The following is a 25,909-nucleotide window of genomic DNA, read 5'->3' on the forward strand; positions in this document are numbered from 1 at the left end:
AGCGTGAAACTCACAGCCTTCTCGATGCTTCCTGTATTCCTGGTCAGTAAAGACAGAAGCAGGATGGGGGATGATAATCTGCCTGCAGATTTGGGGAGATATGGTTGTGCCTCACCTTTTAGAAGATTATCTTCTAATCTCAAGAGCCTAGAAGCTACATTGCTTTTTATAAAATGAGTGCTCACATTCTACAAAAACAGGCAGTCACATACCAGAAAGAGAAAAGAAAGAATTGCCTCTGGGAAATGAACAAACGAGTTCCTTCCCAACAAAGTTACTTCCTAAGCATCTGATTCTACAAGTTGCTTTGCTTAGTAGGGGTCATATCAAGAACAAGCCCTATACTTAAGCAATTTCTGGTGCAGAAGTTTAAGTCAGAAAGAAGCACGTACAAAAGGGCACCTTCTGAATTTTATCCTGAAAGGACCCTACAAGATTTTACAGAAAGTTTGCAAGTGAGAGAGTGAATCAGGAAGAAGGCACAAGGCAAAAGGAGAGGTCATCTTTACTCCCTTTTTACAGCTTTGCTCCTTGTACTCCTAATCACCTGATAATCATCTGAACCTTATAGTTCAGCTTCAGTAACTCACTTTTCCAAACACTTCAGCTGGGTAACTTCATCCTTCACTTGTTTCCTGTGCCTTGCCCTACAGAAGCTACATAAGCTCTCTGAGGGTTTTGCTGATCACAGTCCGTGGCTTGTAAGCTACAAAAATCTAAATGTAGGTCAAGATGAGTTGAAACCTTTTAAAACACAGCCAGCCGCTGTTTCCTAAACACATCCCTGGAGCAGCTGCATGAAGGATGTTTACAATTAAAAAGAAACAAAAAAACCCCAAACCCTCAAGCAGCCAGTTAAGAATGCACAGGATTATTCTATCCAGCAGCATTCTTTAAGCGTCATAGCTGAACATTCATTATCTTGAGCTTGATCTGATTTAGGAGCAGCATCTAAAGAAGAGCCACTATTGACTTCCAGTGTCCTCGAGGGCTCTTAGGACAAAGGCTCAACTTAGAAAACAAACGGTCCTAGCAAGGACTCTGGAAAGAAACTGTGACTGGACATGTAGTGTTACATCACACTGGATTCTGCTACAATGGGATATCCCTCACTTTTTTCTTTTTTCTTTTTTTAATTTCTTGATCTGGCTTGTGCAATCAAAAAAACAAAACAAACTAAAAAAAAAAAAAAAAAAAAAAAAAGGAAAGGAAAAAAAGAGAGAAGTATGTGAACTCTGCTGAGAATGAGTCAATCCCCTGAAACCCAGCAGGGGCACCGTCTGCTCTCCTCATGGAGCTCAGCAGCTTTCATCCTGATTCAAGTGTCTCCTACTCCTCCCTCTCAGCTGAAGGCAGATGTGGGTTCACTGGCAAACTGGGCCTTGTTCTTTGTGAGTGTTTAAGGCCTGAGCAATCATTTTAAATTGAAAGCAGAGGCAATGATGCTATTACAATATTGTCTAGAGCAGCAATTCCCAACTGGTAAGACATGAGAACATTTACAAGAAAGGAGTTTAATGAAGTCTAGGCTAGAAATCAGGAAAGAAAAACACGAGCATGACACAGAGCAGCATCTTCTTGGACTGAATGCTTAAAAATGTTTAGAAGAAAACTCTTTACCAGAAAGTGTTGCCAGTACAGACTTTGGTCAGCTGTGACACAGAAGAGGTCAAAGCAAGCTTGTGCCAGGCTCTGTGTGGGTATATTAAGGTTTCATGCTCTTTCTGTATTTTAATACCAAATAAACATTTATCTGCTAAAATAAAATGTTCATACAATAAGCACCTTTCTTTCAACAGCTCACGTGCCAGTGGGTGTGTAGCTGTTGGATTCTGTGCACAAGCACTGCAATTTGAAATCAACTATAGACAGTCACGCACTTCAGCAGAGATCAGGGATGTATATGCATTTGTTTTGGACTAAAAGGGAAATATGTCAGTACAATCCAGGATGTGTCACTATGATGCACTGAGGAGGAAACAACCCAGGAGTAAAAGCCTGGCTGCATGTAATTAGTATAATAGGCATGTACAGTTGAATGCTAATGCTATGACTGGTGTTACCTGCCACCTGATTATCTGTGAAATAAACTGCTTAGTGGCTGTCTTTAATATTTGGGCCAACCATAGGCTTTGTTTGTTTTGCAGAAATTTTTTAAAATGTCCTTGAAACTCTGTTGTGACTTCATAGAAAAGAAACTCTGAAGATGGAGGTTCAGCAGAGCCAGTGAGAACTGAGGTATTCAGAACCGCTTGGTTTGTGCTGCACCTGGAAAAATAAGATTCAAAAGGAACAGCTATTGCTCTTCATGGACTCATACTGGTACCTGCTCTCATCATTTGCAGAGGCTTGTGCTTAGTGAGACTAATGATGTACCAGGAAAAGGCAGCATCCTGCACTGCCTCCTTCTACAGCCTGCTGAGGTTGTACAACATCCTCTATCAGTGGCTGAAAAATTCACCACAGGATCAAAATGAAAAACATTGAGGTATTGCAAATATAAAACACCTGACATTGCAGCAGCAAAGTACAGCTTTGCTGTGACTTGCTTATCTTGGCCACATTTTTCCGGAGTTGACCGCTGTTGAGTGGAAAGAGAGTGAGGGGAGAGGAAGAACTAGAACCTGGACTGTGGTTTGCTCCATCACCCCTAGAGGTATTTCAGAGCCTGGTGAGGTGGCAAGTTCTCTGCAGCTTGTGCTTTCCCTTTTCTGTAGCAGTTCAGAAGCATGTTTTCAGATACGTAGCAGCAAACTCAGCACAGTGCAGAAGAATACAAGATGACAGAAAGGAAAGGCTTTATCCATAGAACCTGGGCTTTTGGCCTGTCTATCCCCTGCAAGTTTATGATTTAGCTACAAATCCATTTCAGAGGAAAAGTCTGTTTTTTTAAAAGGTATAAATAAAAACGCTTAAAAGTACTGGATTAAAAAGGTTTTAAGTTTGCAATGTGCCTGGATTTCTCTGCCCCTCCCTTTCAGTGGGTTCCACATTAAGAAACTGCAGTTTTAAGGTTCCAGTACTGAAGAGGATTCAGTTTGTCCCCATCTCTCATTTGCTCTGCCTTCTACACTACTTTAGCACTTCACTCAATTAGCTGCAAATGCTTTATTAAACTAAATCCCCTGCCCCAGATTTGGACATCACTGGCAGATGTGCTGGTGCACGAGCCCTAGCCAGGCCCTGGGGGTGGGTGAGGCAGAGGGCTGCCCTGAGCCCTGTGTGCCTGAAAGGGTGCCCCATGACTGCCATAGGGGTAGTGGGTGTCAGGGCTGTAGCTCCATACAGACCCCTGCACTCTCCTTACATACTCATATGCACACCCCTAATAAACACACACCTTAGGCATCCTATCCTAGTCCTGCACAGACCTTCACATACATCCCCTATGCACTTCCTATGCAAGGCACACACTCCTCCCCACAAACACAGATGTATGTCTATCTCCCACGTGTATTTCATGCACATCCCACACAAGCCCTTAAACACGCTTCTCTATGCTTTCCCATGCATACACCCCACAGAATCCCCATACACCCACTGTTTACAACCCCCGCATGCACCTTACACAGCCACCGCACCCCCGTACTCTAGTTCAATACACATCTCGTATAGCCCCCATGCCCTCATCCATCCCCCACCTGCACAGCTGTGCACACTCCCCGGGCACAACCACCCCACCTGTGCGAGCCGCCCCACACAGGTGCCGGGCTGGGGTCTCAGGCCCCTCCTCGCCAGCTCCGCTCCTGCCTAATAAGGCTCCGAGGCGGCCGCCAGCCCGCGCTGCCGGGGCAGGGAAGGAGTTAAAGGCAGCCGCACCGACCGCAGCGAGTATCGCCGCCGGGCACCGCTTCCCCCGCGGGCTCCGCGCTTCCCCCGCTCCCGGAGGGCGCAGGGCAGCGGCTGCCGGGCGGGCCGAGCGGCAGGTGGGCTGCGGACGGGGAGCCCGGTGGCTCCAGCAGCGCTTCCCGCAGCCGCGGGGCTCTCCCTGCTGGCTGCGCCCCGGGACGCGGAGGGAAGCCCGGGGGCGGGCACGGGTAGGGGGCACTTGGGCATCCCCTGGAGACGGGTGGGTGGAGCGGGAGGAGAAGGAGGAGGAGGGAAACCTGCTGCTCCGGAGGGCTGGGGCAGCTCAGCGACACGGGCTGCGGGCACATGCCGGGCTTGGAGCATCGGAGCCGGGGGTTTTCTGCCGGTGTCTCAACCCAGCTTCCATCCCTTTCTCTGCAAGAGAGTCAGCTGGGCTGCTGCAGGGAGAAGTGCTCACCTACGGCTCCCGTGCCGGAGGGCATTAATCCGAGAGCAAGGAAACCGAGTAGTAAGTACATATTGCATTTTATGTCTAGTTCGTACAGTTTTGTTTTTCCGTGTTGGCAGGTAGCAAAGGCTTGTTAAGAACAAGCATTTATAGATTAGGCTGTAATGCTCATCTCCTGTGCTCTCCCTTGGACTTCTGAGCCCTTCAAGGATAAGGGTGCATACGTGAAGTCGCATGTAGGAATGTTCCTTCCTCGCGTGTTTACATCTTCCACGTTTCAGACAAAAATGTGTGTGGTTTTCTAACTTCTGTCGTTCTCAAAGTAATTTGTACCATGTTGCACAACACGCTGTGTGTCTCTGTGAAGGATAAATGCTGGTGAGGCCACTCAGATATACTGGATAAAGACGGGGGAAGGAGATGCATGCTTAAAATCATTAACTTGGTAGAGGGGGAGAGGAGGTGAAATCACTTATCTGCATGCTGCCTTCGTGCTATGGAGCAATATGTTTTTGGGGATTCTATGCCACTTAATCGTCTTTACTGTATGTGCACATCTGGACTCTGGCTCATCACCACTCCTTACACTCAGGCTGGAAGGGAGTGGCATGGCAGACTAAAGGGGGCTGGAGATTAGGGGCAAAGTCAGAAAATCCTGCTCTTCTCTTGCAGTTTAAAACATATATTTTAGCTACAGTTCTGCCTTTTGCAGTCTAAATCCACAGGAATACTTGGCCCAGAGTCAGGAATTGAAATAAAAAGTGTATTGAAGCCTGGGTTATGTTTGCTACAAAGGGAATGGTTGAGAGGATAAATGCAAATACCTGGTTCCACACACCCTGCTTCTGAGGGTTTCCAAGCATTCAACCCTGTGGAGGGTGAGCACGGAGTTACATGACATGCAGGTGTGTTCCCACTATGACTCTCCAAAATTATGCTGCCACTTAGTGGAGTGCTGAAAATACAACTTAACTGACAGAAATGCTACAGGAAGAAGTAATTCCTTCCACGTTTTAAATCCCAAACTGAGCGACTATCTCCCTCCCTCTGCTTCCTGCAAATGCCTTTATCTTTTTGTCTCCTAGTGACTTGCTAAATACAGAATGTGTCTTCCTGTGCAAGTTTGTATTTGCTGAGATGTCCCTGGAACTAGGCTCTAAGAGTGCACTTTGGGAGTCTCTTGTTTTTAAATTAAAATTATATTTACTAATAACTGTCAGATTACCTGAATAGTTAACTTTCATCTGGCACATATCCACAGCATTTTTGGGTTCCTCAAATGATAGGATTCTTCTGTAGCTAGTTGCTATGTGCACTGGAGTTTTGTAACACAGTATTCTCTAACACGTTTGTGTAACACACTGATGTGCTTGTCCTCAGCATTTTACCTTCCAGGACAATATTAACTGTATTTAACTCCAGCAATAACTGGAGTGACTTTGTTGGTTGTAATAGGAGAATGTTTGCCACCAGAGGACCAGCCACTAGAAGGACAGGCAGCATGTCCTGTGGTAGTGTGTGATGTATTAATAGTATTTCACCTCTGGAGAGAGACATGACCAGAAAGCAAATGCCTGATTTAATACACATCACAGCTTGGATTTTATATAAAATGTGGGAGGCTCATGCTAGTTAATATCACTGACCCAAATTTTATTGGTCTTTTGGGGAGAGCTTAAAAGTTCTACTGCAAAGAAAGTTAGGAATCTGAAACTTTGAAAGCAACTATCTATAGCTTTGTCTTGCTATGTGGTGCAGAGGAGGATGAAGGAAATAAATAACATTCTCTTGGTTTGCTTGTATAATGCTGAAAGGGGATTTATGAAGTCTGAAATAAGAAGTCATTACATATTGTCACTGGCTTAAGTTAAAGATTTTTCAGCAGTTTCTGTTCTAGGTTTTCACTGGCTCCTTCTTTAAGATCATTAGGGCTTCCTCTGGGTGATGATCCTATTTTTACAGTCAATCAAAATCCATACCAATAGCCTTATGCAGACCAAATACACTGCATTAGAAAAACTAGACCGACTGCTACAAATTACTTTCAGAGCCTTCCTAAAACAAAATGCAGATGTAAATAGCGTTCAGAACTGCTCCAAATGTTGTTGTGCATGTCTAAATCTGGAAAGTGTGCTCAGTTCAGTTTGAAAGCCATGTAGGGAGGTGGCTGAAGTTTTTGGTTAGACTGGAGAACTCAGAGCCACAGTCTGTGGTTGTTGGACTTGTAGGTAGTTTGGGTTCTGGCCTGAGCATGGGCTGGAAATGATCCTGGAGTGTTTCATCCTGGTTTTGCAGGAAGACTAATCTCTTCTCCTTCATAAACTTGTCAAGTTCATACTAAAACATGATGTAGTTGTTTGCTTTTGCTGTGTTTAGAGATGTATTCCATAGCTTTTCCAAGCTTTACTACACGGGTATGAGTTACAAGGTAACAAAGGTAATTTTTTCCCCATGGCTGGTTAATACCCTCTTCTCTCTCTGATGTTATCTCTTTTTTTTTTTTTTAACCTCCCGTTGGAAAGTAGAATGTCATTTCTCTCATTGCTCTAGAAACATGTAGCTACACCTGTTGCAATAGACTTCAAAAAACTTCTGATCCTGAATGATGACAGTGGCATCCACGGTTTCATGCAGGATCTTAGCAAGCCTTGCACAGCTGCCTTCAGCCTTCACTGATGAGAATGCTTCCAGGATGTATGTTAGGATCACATATGCTGTCTGGATTTCAGCACTGCATGCAGAGAAGATATGCTTAATCTTCAGTGCTGAAAAGGATTTGTTAGTGAAGCCAGATGGATCCAGGTAGGATAGACACCAGTCATTTATTTATTTTTAATTTATCACAGCTGTAAATGTCATCTGTGCCTGTTATTACAGTATGGGTCTTGCTAAAATCTAGGTTTGTCTTGAGCACTTGTAAAGGGTCTGTTGAATGTGCTACAGCAAGGACTGTCTCTAATAATGTCTTCATTAAGCCTCTCTACCAAAAGAGGAGTATAGTAATTGCCAGACTAACATATCACTTGGCTCTGTGAACAAGCTACTGAACACCAGCTTACAAATGGAAACCTGAAAGGATCATTTGCAACCTGCTGCATGAAAGAAATACCAAAATGAAATGAAAAAAAACATTTGTACCTCTGTTGTTGCTATTAAAGGTGCTATAGAACTTCAGTTTAATTTTCCTGGGAATCTTGGCTATTTTAATACACTTTTCTAGCCTCTGAAGTTTCAGCTGATGCTACCTATAGAAAAGCTAGAAATAACTGGTCTTCCTCTGGTAGGAATGAAAGGAGAACTGAGTTCTATAGAAATAAGATTAGACCTCCATGAGGCATATACCCATTTCATGCTGCTGGAAATCAAACCTGCTCAAATAATCTTCAACTCTTGCTTCTGGCAAGCAGAAATTCTAGGGGCGAAAAAGTTCCCTTAGTGACTTATTAACAAAGGCTTTTCAGGTTTACTGGGATTTATCATGTGAGTCTAATCTACCTTTTGTTCATCCAGTTGGTAGGCTTTAAGATTTAAAAGGGTCTACAGAAACTCCTCCCCAAAGCTCCCTATTTAATTAAAGAGTCTTGGTGCATTATTTACCTTTAAGTCTTCTATTTATGTGGGAACAAAGAGTTGGGGTTAACATATTGTAAAATATTTCTGAATGCTTCATTATAAGCAGAGACAGGGAAAAGAAACACAAACTCTGTCTATACCTTCAAATATACATTGGCCTATATGGGTTCACTCAGAATATCTGCAAGTGCAGCCACTCCTACATAAATGTTAAAGTATAAATACAGGTGTGCAACTCTAAATTTCCCTGCATCTGTAGGTGATTAGAGAGCCTTGATGTGAGCCAGTCTTCCCTTGCTTCCATGGGAGGTCTCCAGAGTCATTGGATGTGCAGATCAGGCCTTGTGCATACCAGTATTTTGTTTTGCTTTGGTAGTTCAGCAAAGACTGGTAACTGTAGTTCTCTCACTGGTATCCACCAGTTTCTCCTCCCCCGCTCCATTCATTGCTGTGGCTGTGAGCATCAAATTGCAGATAAAACAACTTCTGAGAGAGCAACAGGGAAGCAGGGTTTGCCAGAGGCAATTAAGTGTTTAGGATTACAGTGTGCTTTACAAAGTGCCGAATCCCTTTCCTCTTCTGCTGCTGGCACAAAGCAGTTTCTTGGCACTTACCTATGTTATAACAAGCCTGAGAGTTGCTAAACTTTGCTACAGTGTGTCAGCTCTCTAAGTAAGTCCAGCAAGCTGCAGTGTCTAATATTTTGAGGATGGGCTTGGCGGTGATCCCTTAGTAAGAGTCTGCTTGACCTCATCACCTCTGCTGTAATTGGATTAAATTTACTCACTTCCCCCCAGAAAAAGCCAGATGATGGCATATGAATTATTCAGACTGAAGTGGTGTTCTGTATCCACAGGGTTCTTGGTGCTAAAGGCATTTTTAGGGCTTGTGAGGCAGCTGATATGCCACAGGATACTGAACTGTCACTGAGGGACATTTTCAGTTATTTTCTTCATTGAGAAACAGATCATTAAAACAGACAATACATTCAGTTTGAAATTGGAAGATAAAACCTGTGTGAGAAAGCAGAGATATTCTAGTTTTCTGTCATGCATGGCTTGTTCCTTCTTGTGGAATGTGATAAATTGCTGAAAGTCCACAGGTGGTCTGAAGCTGCAGGCCTCCTGGCTGAGTAAGTCAGTGATGGTGTGGGGTGTTTTACACACCCACTCCAGTTTATTTCTAATTGTTGCACAGCAGGTTAAGACTATTGCCCTGAGTTGTCTTTTTACTGCTGCTGTTATTTTTCAGCTGTCTTGTGATCTGGGGTATTTGCAGAGCAGCAGGATGATATCTAAAGAGAAAGATGTGCCCACAATTATACTGGAACTGTGTAGTGGAATGTAGTGACAGAATCATTTAGGTTGGAAAAGACCTTTAAGAACATTGAGTCCAACCATTAACGCTGCTCTACCAAGTCCAGCACTAGTCTGGATGTGGTGCTTGGGAATACAGCTTACTTTTAAACACATCCAGGGATGGTGACTCAACCACCTCCCTGGGCAGCATGTTCCAATGTCTGACAACCTTTTCAATGAAAAAGTTCTTCCTAATGTCTAAACATCCCCTGGCAGAGCTTGAGGCTGTCTCCTCTTGTTCTATCACCAGTTGCTTGTGAGAAGAGGCCAGCACCTGCCTTTTTACAATGTCCTTTCAGGTAGTTGTAGAGGGTCTCCTTTCAGCCTCTTTTTCTGCAGACTAAACAGCCCCAGTTCCCTCAGCAGCTCACCAGTCTTGTTCTCAAGGCCCTTTACCACGTTCATTGCCCTTCTTTGGACAGGCTCCAGCACCTTGATGTCTTTTTTGTATTGATGTGCCCAAAACTGGACACAGTGTTAGAGGTGTGGCCTCACCAGTGCTGAGTACAGAGGCATGATCACCTCCCTGGCCCTGCTTGCCACACTGTTTCTAATACAGGCCAGGATGCCATTGGCCTTCTTGGCCACCTGGGCACATGGCTGGCTCATGTTCAGCTGCCTATCAATCAGAACCCCCAGGCCCTTTTCTGCTGGACAGCATTCCAGCCACTCTTCTCCAAGCCTGTAGTGTTGCATGATCTCACAGTTGAGCCTGTAGTTTTGTCCTAAGGCTTTTTATATACCATCTAAACCAGTGTAATCCAGCTTTCAGTGAGATGTGCAACTAAGTAGCAAAAATCACTATCTTGATGGTTAACCTAAGCAAAATATTAAGGGATGAGTGGATAATGGGGAGACCAAGAACTGAGTTGCAAATGTCCTTACAAGAGGATTGGGATTTGAGTGGCTGGAGAGAGACAGTGGTACTTGGTCTGGCATAGATGTTCTCTGAGATGTTCCAAGCAATGAAAGGATCCCTGTTTTGTGAGTTAGCTGTTCTTATCTGCCTGGAATCGTGTCAAATTTCCTGTTTGCTTCTAAGGCCTTTATTAGTTGTGTTTTGCAGGCAGCAGGAGTCAAAGGAGCTACAGCTATCAGCTCTCTAGGTCTGATCAGGACATTGTTGCATCTGGCTTCTGTGTGATTGTCTTCTGAAGTGCTATAAACTGGTGAATAATACCTGAGAGATAAAAAAGGTGAGCCAGGGATGCATACTATGTGATAGTCACAATTTGATTTACTATGTAAACATGCAGTGCAAATAATAAGGATGCCTGACTTTAATACACAATTTAAAATGTACTTAGTTGTGTAATAAGGTTTTCTGTAGTGTTAACTCTTACAAAATTTCCTATTTAATAGAATAAAGATATCATTCCATTAATTCCTTACAATGATACAAGCAGTCTGTTAAATATTGAAGTAAAAGCTTTTTCATTCACATAGTCTGTCATGTATTTGGAATCAGTGCCATTTTTAAAAGATAAAAAGAAAGTTAAAACCAGTTGCTGACCATCTCTCCTGAGCCAGGATTAACAGTCTGACTGGGAGAAGAAAGTGTGAGGGCACATTCTATAAGAAGCACTCACAAAGCCTAGGTCAGGGAACCACTGTCTGAATGGTTTTACACTGTTGATTGATCAAAGGGAAGTTACAAAACTGAAGCCATGAGCAGACCATGTTTAAAACACACAGCAAAGATAAATTTGTCAAAAATGGCCTGCTTTACTTAGGTTATTTAACTTAGATCTTTTATGATTGTAAGTTTCTTCTTCCTTTGGTGGAAGAAGAGGAAGGCATTACATCAGTGCTTCGTGTTCGAAAGTGTTACAAGGTCTCTGCATCACTAGTTCAAGTCCAGCCTAGTTTTGGAGCTGAAAAACCTTTTCTGTTTTGCACAGCATAAATTGACTTCAGTGCTGTTGCGGGCTAGATTGGTGGGATCTGCCTATACACATGCTTCTGCAGTTTAAGTGCTGACATTCTGGCTGCGGTGACCTCAGGGGGTGTATCTCGGGCAGAGCTGGTGAGACCGTCGCAGAGGGAGCCCTGGCTTTGAAATGTAGCAGCTGGTGGATGGGTATCTCACCCCCAGTATCAGAGCAGTGCAATTCCTCTGACCTCAACAGAGTTGCAGCATTCATGGTTTTCAGAAATGTGGGAGCGAAACTGGGCTTATATTCTTTCAACTGGTCTATTTAGCAGCTCTTTTCCATATGCAGTCTCCACGCCAGTGACAGGAGCTTCCTGGAACTGACAGGAGACACAAAGACCCTCTTCTCTAAATCACTGGACCTGAAGAATTTTGAAAGGATGTTACAACGAGCCTCATAATACACTATTGTTAGTATCTCTCTGAAGATGCCTGCAGTGGTATCATACCTCTCAGCTTTCCAGAGGGGGTTTGATGACCCCACATGGAAGAAAATAGAAGAGTAATGGTTTAGGTGGTAGTGAGAAATTTTATGGCACTACTTCCTCTGGCTGTAACTTGAAACCAGCTGGAGGCATTTACTGCTGGCTGAATTAATATCAGTAAGAGGCAAGCAAATATCTGAGGATGCATTATGCAGGTTTTTTAGGAAGAGATCCTGGCTTGTGTGTCTGTGCATGTCTGGGTGCATCTTTCTCATGAACAGGGGAGTGGTGAAAAGGTTTGCTTATTTTTCTTCATTTCCCTTTCTTCTTCCTCCTAAATTTCCTGTTCCTCTGCAGTACAGCAGTTTTTTATCTTGCTGTGAAAATATCAGTGCTCCTCAGTGGAGCGAACACATTTGAATGGAAGAGGGCTGCTAGTTTTTAAAGTCTGAACTTCAGCTCTCACAGAGAGCCACAGAATTTGCATTTTGTGCTTCCTTCAGCCCTACTCAGATGTGCCCTAACAGCTTGCAGTACTCTTGCTACTTCTCTGCTGGCAAAACAAGCTCGACTCAGATTATTTCCTTGGCAATTGATAAAAACTTCTTATTACTGATTCAGATACTGAGGAACAAGACCATCATAATTGTGAAGTCTCTTTCATAAATACTTATTCATCCTTTTCCCTTGTAGTCTCTGCTTGCTGCAGGTTAGAGAACCACAGCAGCACTGACACAGTCCTTTGGGACTGTCCCTTCCCTGGCGTGGGCCACCTGCCATCCCCCGGGCTTGCCCTTGCCACCTTTGCCATGGGGGACCCAACAGGGCGTCTCTGTCCCTCAGCAGCTGCCATTTTACTTCTCTAACACCTCTATATTGAGGAACTTCTCTGGCTGACGGACCAAAACGCATCATTTTGGTGCAATAGTTGGGCTCTGGTGTGCGGTGGTTCTCCCTGCTGAGGTGCGCTCGGTGCCGGAGCCGGCAGGACCTGGTCGGGACCGGCTCAGGGCGGCTCCAGGCCTGACAGGTGTCGCTGTGCAGCCTGTCACTCACACAGTTACCTGTGAGCGAAGGTGTTGCTGTGGGATAGGGGTGAGTACCCATGAGGGAATCCAGTCATGCTGTGGGGCAGGTGAGGAGGCAGGAGCTGTGCCATGCCCTGCAGAGATGGCTGGCCTGAGTGCCTACCAGGCAGGCTCAAAAGTGTTCACTCCATTTTACCTCAGACCTGACCTGGAGGGGCCAAAGCTTTATTGCAGCCGCTGGGGACTTAGGGTCAAGTTTCATGCTTAAGTCAATCTGAACGTAGGTATTTGGCTCCTTGCTGATCACTTAAGCACATCTCATGCAGTGTAGAAGTCAGTTTGGCTGTTTAAAAGGCTGTTTTATGTGAGTTTTCTTCAAATGCTTTTAAATTTAGCAGAAGAATCACACCTTCATTTAACCTGAAATTGGGCCATTATCTAGTTAATCTCAGATGGATAATAAAGTATTTGTTCTCATTCAATCTATTACCTCTTATGTGATATGAAACTCAAAGTTATATTTCCTCTCCAAGATACTTCCAAGTTATAGCTGTGGATGTTGAGGTATGGAGACCAAATCAATAGCCCTGGTTAGCCTGAGAAGAAGTAGGGGCTTGGTTCATGGCTGCACCACAGATATACAGATGTTCTTTTCAAGGTAAAATAGTGTGGGCCTTATTCCTGTCTCCACATCTGTGATCTTGACCTTAGATTTAATGTAGTACAGTCTAATTGCAAACTCTCTACCAATTTGTTAGTTTTGTCTGAGATGGTAAAAGTAAACATAAATGCGTAAATATGGATTAGTATTTTACATTGTATTGCTCTGGGTGTTTTATTGTGATGTGTTTTGCTTGACAGCTAAGGTAACCTGCTGCGAACTTGCTGATTGTTCGTCAGTGTGAGGGCACTGTGCAGGATCCTCCGTGCATGACAAGTGCTTGTTCATTACATTAATAGTCTATGATTGTTGATATTGATGTAGAGAAATGTAGTAACACAGCTTACTTCTCACCAAATTAGGGAGGAGAAAAATGTAGTGTTTCATGTCTGCTCATGTCTGTTGTGTATTCTGTGCTGCATGGAACTGACTAATCTTTCTGGCACTAGTTCCTTCCTAGTCAGTTTCATTACAAGTGTCAAGTTTTAAGGCAGACTGTGTCAAGAGCAGGCATAAAAGTCAACTTTGACAAACTTGTAAATTTTTGATCTATGTAGCACATAATTTTTTTCTTCAAGAAACAAAAATATTTTAAAACTAAGAGTTACAAGATTATGAACTAAATCAAACATCAAAGCAAAGGATTTACTGTCTTCACACAGACTTGCTATAATTGCTCTTCTTGTGAGGTATTTTTTTTTACTTCTGTCCAAGCTTATATTTCACTTACAAGACAGGAAATACAGCTTTGCTGATTAAATTTTTTTGTGATATAAATACCTTACCGGCTTCAAAGACAGTGTTAATTTAAAAAATTCTTCCAAAATTAAACTTCCTGTTGGCTTATAAATTAAATTAAAATCTTGGTTTACCTGGGCTGGTAAAATAATTGTTTATAGATGTCTGTACTGTGTATACAGATGTAGGAAGTGCTTTCAAGGGGAAGGGTGTTAAAAGCAAAGCTTTGGCACCTCTAACTGGTCTAAAATGTTTTATTTCTTTTTGTGTGGTGTTTTTTTTTGCTTCTCTTATCTGTCCCACTCCCCTGCCATGAGAGGAAATGAATGTTTGTTTTCTATCAACTTGCCCCTTTGTTGGGTTTCAAGTACAGATAAAATAACAATCTAGAAGGTACACAGGAGGAAGAATACCGGCCATGTGCATATTTTATTGCTTTATGGATAATTATAATTAGATCCTAAGACACAGCATTCAACCTGTTGGCAGAAAGCAGATCTTTTAAACAATATTCTTGTATTTAAACCACACGATGAATTCTAGTCTGACTGTCACAGTGGCAGGAAGCACTTTTCTGAAGCCCTTATGACTGTTGATCACTGCTTATCCTCAGGAAATAGTACGATATGTGGGAATGCAGAGTCTACCTAAAAAATTAATAACATTAGAACTGCATCAGTGTTCCAGTTAGCCCAGAATCATGTCCAACAAGTTAACAGAAGATTACAGCTGTTTTTGAGATCTGCTTCTGTTACACTCATTTCCACAGCATTTGTGTGAAGACTATTAGAGGATATGAACCTGTTTAGTCCTTGAAGTGTCTATTTATGGACCTGTTGTCCAGGAGTTTAATCCCTTTGTGAACCCTTGGCTATCCTGTGCCTTCACAACCTTGTGTGACAGCAGGTTCCAGAAGCTTGTAACGTGCTGGGTAAACAAATATTTTCTATTTAAATTGGTTTATTGCTAGTTTCAGTTAGTACTATCTTGTTCTAGGTTTGTAGGCTTTGGAAAAGAGCTCCGCATTCAGCATCTCATGTATTTTTTGTTATTCCTGGTTGTATCCATCCTCAGCTGCCTTCTTTCCAAGCTGAGGAGTCCCAGCCATTTCTGTCTCTCCATGTAAAGTATTTGCTCCTTTTTTTTTTTTTTGGTTGGCCTTTTTTTGCCTCCTTTTAACATGCTATGTCTGTCTTGGTATGTGGAGAGCAGATCACAATGCTCAAGGTGTGGGAGCACTCAGGCTGAGTGAATTGGCAGAAATGCCCTCCTTGTTTTGATCTTTCTTATGATCCCCTGTATTTTGCTGGCTTTTTTTCTGCTGAATACTAAGTTCTTGACTTCAGTGAACTTTCAGTGATGGCTCCAACCTCTGTATAGGAAGAATTAGAGCTGGTATTGTCAAAATTAGTTTCTTGAAATTTATCTCCACAGAAACCTACCTGCCAACTTTATTCCCAATCAGTTAGTTGTGTCACTGATGGGCAGTCTGAGTAACACCAGTCCCAGCACTGATCCTAGGGACTGCACTGCTGATTCCTCTCCATCTTAAAAAGTGTCTCTTAAGCTCTATCCTCTGCTCCCTTATTATTTCTAATGAACTCACTCTTACTATGAATGAAGCCAGACTTGCCAGAATGTGGTTCCCAGATTCCCCTACACAGCCTTTCCTGTAGCTGGAATGAAACAGGATCTGCGAGTCCTCCAGTACAGAGGCTCTCTCTAATGCTGGCTTACACACCTTGGCTAGTCACTCTTCAAATTCACATTTGAGTTTCTTAAAAACTTGTTTGAACCTTGTTCTGTCCCAGTAACTTATTAACATCTAACTTCCTTGTTTGTTCTAGTATTTCCTGAATTCACTTCAGATTGATCTGACTCCTCTGTCAGATTTGCAGCAAAACTGCAGTGGGTGTGGATGTATCCCCAAAGACTTCAGCAGTGAAGAATGATATAAATAACTTGCTGAGCTTGTTTGCTACAGTTTTATCATCCCCATCTGCCCCTTTTACACCTTTGTCATACAGCAGTTCAGCTGCTTTCCTGGCTGGCTTCCTCTTGTTGATATATTTAAAGAGATGTTTACTAGCACTGTGATCTTGGTTTGCAGGAACTTTTTTGGATTGTCTTTTAGCCCTTTTAATTTCCTCCTTACGTTTGACTTGCCATGTTGTATGGGCTTCTCTGTCTTACTTGTGCAATCAATTTTCTAAGAGCTGACCTATGCACTGTGGCACTCTCCTAACTTTCTGGAGGCTGCTTGCTTTCTTGAACTACTCCTGTTTAGTGTCTTCTTTCTGTCTTGCCACATCCTTATATAGCTCCCTTTTTAAAAATATATCTGTGCACTGGCTTGGTTGGATGGCCCTTAGGGTCAGTGCAATTCTTTGTGCAAGCTAACAGGTAGCCTTTATCGATTTCTCTGTTTTGGATTGTACCCTGTACTTAAGTCTCTTTTCCACTGGAAAACTGTACAGGGATCTAGAATAACACCAATACTCTATTCCTCCTTTCTTTTCCATGTGGGCAAATACTGAGCATTTCTGAACATCCTCATGTGGTGTTGATACAAAGGTAAGAACTGACATAAAAGCCATGGAAGTTCTCTATAATTTGAGAGAGATAAGCTGGGCATGAAGCTTTTTTTGGGTGTTAATGGAGTTATATACATTAACTTTTTCATACATACAGGATATGCTGTGTTGATTAAAACATTGCACTTATACATTTTCTAGCTCAGAATTTAATAAAATGTAACACCCCTGCTTTGCTTTTCTGGTTTTGCAGTCATGGACAAAACCTGAAGGAGAATACTCTAGAGAGGTCTCTGTGGACAGGTTTATAAGAGCTGAAGTGTGTTTATATAAACTTTTGTGCTGTTACCGGAAGATTGTTCTTCCGTAAAGCATCTGCATGCATTTGAAGAAGCAGTACAGGAGTTTATTCTCTCCAGATGCACATTGAAGAGTTGCTTTTACAGATGCAATTCAGCATTGAAACAAGATATGTGAACAAATTGATTAATATTGCTTATTTAGTCAAAGCTAATATTAACTGACAATGCCTAGATAGTTGAGCAGACCTACTACTGGGCTCATTTTGCATTGTATCAGTAAAGTGACAAATGTCCTTTTTACTAGGAGCACAGAACTGGAGTCTTTGGGATTTTTTTCTGGGCTACATCCAGCCCCCTGTTACGAGTCACCTTGCAGTCCTTATGCAGAAAGACCTAAATTTGCAGAGCTTGTCTGTTTGAGCCTTTACTCTTAGCCTGTGAGTGCTGGATCAGTCTTACTTCAAATCTACCCATGTGTCTGTGCTCAGTTTTTGAAGGACTTGGACTCAAGCCTACTACATATGTGCCTAGACCAGAAAGCTATTGAAAATGTACATGCTGTCCCTGTGATGATTTTGCTGATGAGTTGCAGGAGTTCCCCATCATATAAGGAGCTAAATAATGAAGTAGAGTTCTATACTGGGAAAGTTACTGAAAAAAAAGTTAAATTGTCCAGAGCAATTTCTTCATCAAAGTTGACTGGAATAACATCTGTAGTGAAAACCTGTACCTCATCACTTCATTGTAGTATATGCAAGGGAAAAGGATCTTAAGAAGTTGTGTGTCGTAGAGAAACTAGACTTCACAATACAAAGAATTTTCTACAGCACTGAGTGATATCAAATGAAACTTTAGTGGCTGTCAGGGTCTTTCATGATCATTGATTTCTGTGGAGTTATTTAGTAGTGGAATTGCTTTCAGTGTCAGGCTTCTTGTTATCTAGATAGTTTTCTACTTTACAGTCAGACTAGTACATTTATGGAGCTAATTCAGCCAGGCTTCACTTATCTGATATTTGGGTATCAATTTCAACAGCATATTAATTTGTTTTGTAAGTCTAAAATACATTCATTACTGTGAATTATCTGCAGGATTTCTACCAAAGTGTTCTTTAATGGTATGATCAACTACATAGTTCGTGCTACTTTCCCTCTGATGCTTCTTTGTAAAGTGTTTTGAAACCTAGCAATGAAAGGAGTTTGAAAGGACTTATCTAAGGCCTGGAAAAAGGTGAGCAAAGTGAATCTTCTGATTCTGCATCTGAATGTAAAATTGTCTTCGAACTAAAAAAACTTGAGGAGTTTACCACATAAAACTTATGAGTGAGTGAACTTACATTATCTACAATGTAGGCTTATCTTAATGTACTGGGAAAAAATACAATCAGGAAAGTCACTTATAAATACAAGTATACCCATGAGAATGTGTAGGTATCAAATGTTGAAGGTCTACCCTTAACACTTCATATGCAGAATTTATGGAGCTCCTCAAATAATTATTTTTGGGCCAATCTTACATTAGAGAATTGAGCTAAAAGATTTTTGTCCTCTACTTGCATTAATATTAATTCCATTGGCTCAGATGGATTAATTAACTCAAATATGTAATTAATTTAGTGGCAAGGAAAAATAATAACTTCTTCCTCAGTGAGATACTCAATGTAAAAAACAGTTTGTACAGACTAACTCTTGACTTATTATGTATAGCTATTCCACCCCATCTGCAGACCAAGAAGACTTTTAGATGTTTGTAAACTAGACATGAAATTACTGCTAGCTACCTTTGGAAGCTTGTAGCCTGAAAAATGAGATTTAAAATATCCTTTTAAACTTATTATGTGGACTGCCTCTACCTTACAAATGACAAACTTATTAATCCTTTTCCATGCTTTATAGGAAAACTGCTCTGCAAAGTTTCCTAGCTTATATAAGACAGAGACTTCTGGAAACTAAAATAAATTAAATAATGAGCTTACGAGAAAAATTAAAAGCTTTGAGATGTTTGACAAATACTGAATCTCAACTTCTGAAAATGAAACCTTGAATTTAGGTTCCATGTCAGGACTTGATGCTGTTATTTTGAACAATTCTGGTTAACTTAAATTCAGAACAAGGGCTGACTGCTCCCTTTTGTATTATAGCTATGTAGCACAAAAATTAACTTTGTGTTATGCCAGGTGCTGGGCAAACACTGAGGAAGACCTTGTCACTGTCTCCAAAGAGTTTTGTCCAAGATAATGAACAACTGCTTACTTCCAGTGTAGTCATATACATGTGTGTGTATATATATGTATCTGTTGGGTTTTTCATGGAGAGCTGTAGTGAACTGATACACTGAATAGCTGTGATATGGTTGTTTCATTACCCTAGGGCATTTCCAGTGCTTCTGCTTTTACTACCTGCTCTTCAGTAGCCTTTTCACTGTTCTTGTAACATGCTCAATAGCTTGTTACATCAACACAAATCTCAGAGGAAACCACCTGCATTGCATTTGAGAGGGAAAGATAGATCAAAATCACAGGCAACATTTTTTTTATTTGTCACCTTTTCTCATGCTTTAGAAGGAAAGCACTCAAATTTAGATTTCTGCAGCTTCAGCCAGCCTCTGGGTCTTGGTATGTCTTTCTCTGAGGTAGCTTTAGCATCTGGTATTGAAATCTTCCTCTGAAAGAACTTATGCTCTGTGTGATAAGAAACCTTGTAACTAGCTTAAACTAAACTGTATACATTTACTGGCTACAATAAACATAAGTATATATTTATCTTTTAACATATTTCTCCCAATCTCCAAATCATTGTCATGCCCCATTTAATACCCTTCAGACATTTTCAATGCCCTTTTAAGGGTTTTTATGGATAATTCTACTGTCAAGGCAGAAGTCTGACTCCTGGCTCATTTGCTTTGGTGAGGCAGCAGACATTTTCCATTACATGTGTGTGTCAAACTGAGAGACATTGATTGCACTTCAAAGTTGTCTGAAATAATGAATTCATACCCGAATGCTGGGTACAAGAATGCTAATGATGTATTAAAAAATAATAAATAGGAATACAATAAAGAAGAGGAAGAACTAATTAGGCCCTGGAGATCAATCTGGACTGTGCGTTACTACCACAGCTTTATCCTTTCCAGTTCTTAAAGATGTTGTCAGTTATTGAACTCTGATGACCTGATTAATGCATTGGAGGGATGCCTATAGATTGTGGTATTGATACTGTTTCCAGATGACTTCCTGCCAGCAGATTGGCAACAAAACATCATCTTTGTGGTGATGGGGGGAACAGTGAGGGGTCTTTTATTGAGCTTGTCTCAGCAAATAAATACCAGCTATTGGATCAGTCACTCTGAAAACAGTAGCCTTGTGGTAAGTTGAATTCTGTAGATTTATTGGAGACTATAGAGTAATACAGTGAAAGGATATAATATCTATATTGCTTGCAGAGACTTAAAAGCCCTGTAATACCTGCTCCTCCTTGAGTCAGCAGGGAGCTGTCTTTTGAAGCTGCCTATATCCTGTGCATGTCGAATCTATAGGATAATCCCAGACATGCTTCTTGGGACAAGTACTGGATTTCACAGGACTTAATTCAGAGGCTTGAGTTCAGTCAATGCAGCAGGCAGCAGCTGTTGGAAATTCTTGAAAAACCACTTTTTGGGAATTATTTTCCTGTATTTTGTACTTCACCCAGGAATCACTGGTCAACTTTAATGCAGGTGTGAAAGGGTTAAACTGAATTGCTGACAGTATCCTGTGGGTCAGAATAAATGACTGAACTGTTCTTCCTAACCTTCCTCCTCTGTCCCTTTGACAACAGCATAGCATCCTATCCACTTTTCAGTGTCACCAAGAAATAGCTTCTTTCTAGTGACATGCTAGGTTTGTTTTTTTACGTGATGGCCAAATGGCTGGTTCCATTTAACCCATGAAACTGAAATGGTTTGTGAAATGACTTCTTATTTTTATTGCTAAAGTAAAGATTAACATCTGATCTCCTTTTTACAAGGGGATTTCTTCCATATATTAATACATAAAGTGAAGACTTGTTGGACAGAAGAATCAGCTGAGGCTGGGACTGTCACAATGTAGCTCCTCCTTTGGATCAGAGCTCTTTCACACCTAGAAAAAATGTTTGATTTCCCTGAAGGGAAAGGAGCTGGATTCAGTGGGAAGTCCCTGTCCTAATAAACTGAAAATTACCTCCTTTATTGGCAGGATTTGCAAGCTGTGCTGTTTCACAGTGACTTTTGAAACAAGTTCAACTGTGTCTTAGATGAGCTGTTCTCTGTGCAAACAGTAGTGTTTTGTGCATCATAACTTATAAGAAGTCAGCTGGAAAATTCCCTGGATTTTTTTCTTCCACCTTCATTGCATTACAGTTTCACATCACATCTATATAAATACATGACTCTACCTACAGACAAGCTAGGACACAATTTTCTTCCTTATCTGTTGATCTCTCCTCATGTCAGAAGAGGTCAAAATGGAATGAGATGTGTTTTGCTGACCTTGGGACCTCACATGTCCCCAATGCCTTGCACAGAAAGTGCTTTATTGGAAGGCGGATGTTGTAGCTCTAAACTTATTGTATGTGTTTAACATATAACCTAGGGAGATTATTGTACTGTTGGACTTTTAGCATTAGAAGAGAGGGAGATAATAAACTGCTATAGAAATAAAAGCCTTGGCCAGAGTTTCAAACTTTAACAGTTTTTGTGGCAAGAAAGTTCTCAAGTTGCAGTGGTTCTGAGCCAGGCCGTGCTATAAATCTGAGATGTTATGGTCAACTTGATAGTAATGTTTTCAGAGATTGCTCACAATAAATGTTGTTCTTGCAATAAGCCTCCTAATTCTAAGAAGACTGGCAACTGGTTCTGCTATTGCCTGTGCCAACAAGGCTGTAATTCTGTTTTTCATGGTCTAGAAGAGAATTAATTTGATGTTTAAGAGAAACTGAGGCTTCCATTTAGACATGGGTTTAAACTTGTTACAGACTGCATTGGTAGCGTGCAGTGTAGCAGAGAGAAACTCATGTTTTTGTCAAAGGTCCAGTTATCTACTTAAGTTCAGTTTGTAATCTGTCCATCAGCTTCACTACTGAGTCCTACCTGCTTCTGTCTAGAGCCAGGCAGTAAAAATGCCATTGGAATTTGAAATTATGCACACATGACAGAATGGGAGAAAGCCAACTCCTGCCATAGCTCTAAACCATCTATATCCCTTCTGTGTGATTTGTCTTGTGTACATCTTGCCAAATGTTCCTATGCAGTAATTAATGGCAACTTTCTGGCAACCAGTTTCTAGTAAAATGATCACTAAAGCTTTCCATGAGAGAACTTTTGAGGAAAACTAGCATTCCTAGTTCATTTCACCACTTTTGTCATCTTCTGAGGATCAGTAGCACTTTGAAGGATGCAAAAGCAACCAAAGTCTTGCTCTAGTTGTTTTCAAAATCAAATTAATATGGAGAGAAAATACATATCAATATAATTGACTCCTGTGTTCCACAGGAGAAGACAGTCCAAATTATTTCATTGCTATAGATGCTTGAAAGGGGAAGGGAATGTCTTGGCTTAGTGTGTCTAAACCAAGGAAATCTGAAATACAGATGTATGTTTTCAGCTTAATTCTTAAAGCTGTGGGCAGGCAGGGGGGAAAAGGGAAGTGTATTCAGTGGTATGAGGCTAAAGGCAGATTGCCTAGATCTGCCCTCAGAAATGCAAGCACAACTTTCAGTAATTTCAGAGGGAACTGCAGGACATAATGAAAGGGTGGTGTGGTACACAGAAGTATCCTGCTCTGCTACTGTCCTTGTCAGGAATGAGACCCAGGGGTCCAGGGGTGCTGTTCAGCCTTACGAACAACAGCTATGCAATCTCTTTCATACTCTGACCTTTGAGCAGAATTAGGCTTCTGAAGTTAGTGGGAAGCTGTTCCTCTGCCATCTTGGAAGCATTCTTCTGATTTCTAACCTAAATATAGTCTCTGTTCATTTTGCACCCATGACTTTAGTGTCTCTGGTTATCCCAGCCCCTTACTACTCAATTGTTTTATTTGAGGATTTTTTTGGTTTTTTGTTGGATATCTGTTTGTAGTACAGTATACTATAGTGTGCTATCAGGAGTGGGGCTAAAGCCCAGCAGAGGGGTGTTTACAGTGAGAAACAAAATGAACCAGTAGGGTATGGTAACTGCAGGGGGAAGTTAACTCCATAATATTGCAAACCTGCAGCTTTGGGTATAAAACTGTTCCTCTCCAAAGGCACAGCTGACTTCTCACTGTGCCCCTTTGCCATCTGTGCAAGAGGAGGTTGAAAGTATTGATGGTCTTATGCACAGGGTCTTTGGAAATGCCCTGATCTTAACCACTTAAAGGTGAACTGTGGCAAGAAATTAAATTAGCACAGTTCTTCCTAGTTCCTCATTTCATATCCCCCTTTGTCAGGGCTTTTAAGTCCCTGAAAATCAGCAGTATGTTTATTCTTTCAATGGCAAGAGATGATTATGCAGAGTAGTAGCTGCCAGAGGTGACTTAGGAAGAATGATTTGTTTGAGCACATCAGGGGTAACACAGAGTAACACTTTATACAGTGCCAAGTCTAGTAGTTCCTATTAAAAAAAAATTTCCCTGTTAGTACACTAGGGATGAAGCTGGAATGTGCATTACTTAGTCTCTACCTCTTTTGTGTTGTGTAGGTAGCATTTTTTACAAGTATCTGTTCTGTTGAATGTCAGCAGAATTTAGCATTTCTTTGAAAATTGTGTTCTCTATGCTTTTGTTGTGTTTGTTACGACTCTCCAGGGAGGCAATGCTACAACTGGGAGCAGGAACCTTATCTGCTTTGCTGTAGTTCTCCTGGGTTCAGGCTGAAACGGAAGAGCAAACTTCTGATCTCTGTGGAATTAGAAAATAACAGTTGTTCCATGGTTAGATGCATAGAAAAAAATGGGAATCTTATTACTCTTTTGGATGGAAGGACTCAAACACATAAGGTTTGTTTAGGTATGCAAGTCCTTTCCTTGGCTCTGTCTCAAAATTGTCCCTTAGTAAAGCAAAATAAGCTGCGCAAGTCTCAGGGAAAATATCGCTTAAAACCCACTACCACAATGTGTGTTGTGTTTTGTGTCTCACAAAAGCTGTTAGGTGGTATAGTATAATAAAAATAAAGAAAATATAGATTTGCAGTAACAACAGCATGAAAGTAACAGGTTTGCAATCAGGTTCCTAAGAATCCTTCTTATTTCCACTGGGCAATAATAACTGAACCCCAGTGAACAGTGCTTGTGAATGACACTGCTCCTTCCTCCACCAGCCAGCTTGCTCAATGGAAGTCTACAAATATTGCAATTAAATTTACAAAGGGGGCATGTTTAAGTTGTATCCTTCTTCGGGATTCACTTTAAAACATCAACATACACACAGTTGCTTTGTCCCAGTGGAAGTCAGAAGGAGGTTTTGATTAGCTCTTCATTGTGAAGATCATTTCAATAGCTAATTGCAAGTGCCTTTGTATTTATACCAGTCCACCTTTGGAGTTCTTGAGACCCACAGCAGGTCTTAAGCTACTGTGTTGCCACATCTTCTGCTTCCTCAGCCAACCCAAAACATCACAGGTAGTAAGCAAATAAACAGTTTTGTAGCTCCCATCATTCTCTTCACAAAACTTTAATGCACACAGGTAAGATTCCACCCCTCAACACTGAAAAGTACCAGAAACCTCCCACGACTCTTGTATCTTTGCTTTAAATTACAGCTATGGGCAGTATAACTGAAATTCAAAGGTTAAATAGTGCTTGGCTTGTATCTACTTGGGTGGAGGGTTACAGCCTGCATTTCACTGCTGCTGAGGCTATAGCATTTGCTTAGTTTGATAAACCACTGCTATGAGATGCAGGGTGGACAATCCCAGATTTCCCTCCTTCATTTGCATAAAGTAATCTTGAAGCTTCCCAGCTCCCTTTCTGTTCTCAAATATTTGGAATTTGTAAACACAGGATTTGGAATTCCATATGCATCTGGAACTGAACCGTTGGTATTACAGAGATGTAACCCTTTATACCTCTAACCTAGGAATTCTCTAGAGAGAGCTTACAGACACATCTGATGTAGATGTAGGAAGATTCCTAGCAGCTAAAATAAAAATGAAAAAGTTGTTGAATGAATGGAATTTTCATTGAAAATTATGTAACTTAAGGAGGAATAAAAACTATGTAATCTGTTTGGCAATAAATACAACCATAATATTTTTGAGCTAGAAGCTGAAGAGATGTGTCAAACAAAACTTGTCAGAGGGCATTACTGGGGAGAGAAACTTTTGGAAGAGACAGGGCAGTGAAGGGGGGGGAAAACCTAACCCTAAATGAAAAACTCACCCTGAACAGAATCTTGGATTAGTTGAGGTTCAGTGAATGGCTTTGTTGAAAGTGCAAGAAAATAATTTGAACAGAGAAAGCCTGATAAGGTGCAGGGCATCACAGATCTGTTTCCATAGTGACATTGTTCAAACAGAGACTTAAGGGAACATGAATACCATTGCAGCTGAACTCTATAGAAGACACCAGTCTTCCAATGGGGATACTGGCTGTTGGTTGTTTGAAGTTTTTCCCTATTAGTTGCATTTGGGAAAAAGGTGATGAGGGGAAAACAAAGGTTGACAAATAATTGGTTTGACAGAATACCGCTTCCTTTTAGCTCCTGCTTTCTGCATTTTCCATTTCTGCTCATTTTACTCTGCTGTAATGGTTAAAACCTGTATTCAAATATTTTTAGAAAAAGAAATAGACACCCTCACCTTCTACTTACCTGAAGGAAACACAACTCTATAGCAGTGTGGGATTCAAATATGCACATTCCTTCATGTCTGTGTGTATTCTCCTTTGATATAAAACGTGTAACAGAACAATTTACTTAAGTGGGCTTAGTGTGAGTATAGTACAGTACAATTCATATTTCACATTACCCACTGTCCTGATCATCCTTTATCTATTGGACAATTCAATAAGCATCACCTTTTCATAACTGGTGCTTTTCCCTTTGAAAAGCAAGGTCAGGCTCTGGATAGACAAAAGCTGTTTCATGTTACAAATGTTGTGGTGTTGGAA

The 25,909-nt window shown here is 41.3% G+C and overlaps 1 protein-coding gene across 1 annotated transcript in view; it reads left to right on the forward strand.

Moving 5' to 3' along the window:
- Window positions 1-4,155: 4,155 nt before the first annotated feature.
- MYLK (myosin light chain kinase) overlaps window positions 4,156-25,909 on the forward strand; it is a 208,426-nt gene continuing 186,672 nt past the window's right edge. Inside the window, exon 1 of the mRNA XM_051623195.1 lies at window positions 4,156-4,318. Coding sequence (XP_051479155.1) covers window positions 4,156-4,318 — 163 coding nt within the window. The remainder of the gene's footprint in view (window positions 4,319-25,909) is intronic.

The sequence above is a fragment of the Apus apus genome, chromosome 6, assembly GCF_020740795.1.
Source record: "Apus apus isolate bApuApu2 chromosome 6, bApuApu2.pri.cur, whole genome shotgun sequence".
In the NCBI taxonomy this organism is placed as follows: domain Eukaryota; kingdom Metazoa; phylum Chordata; class Aves; order Apodiformes; family Apodidae; genus Apus; species Apus apus.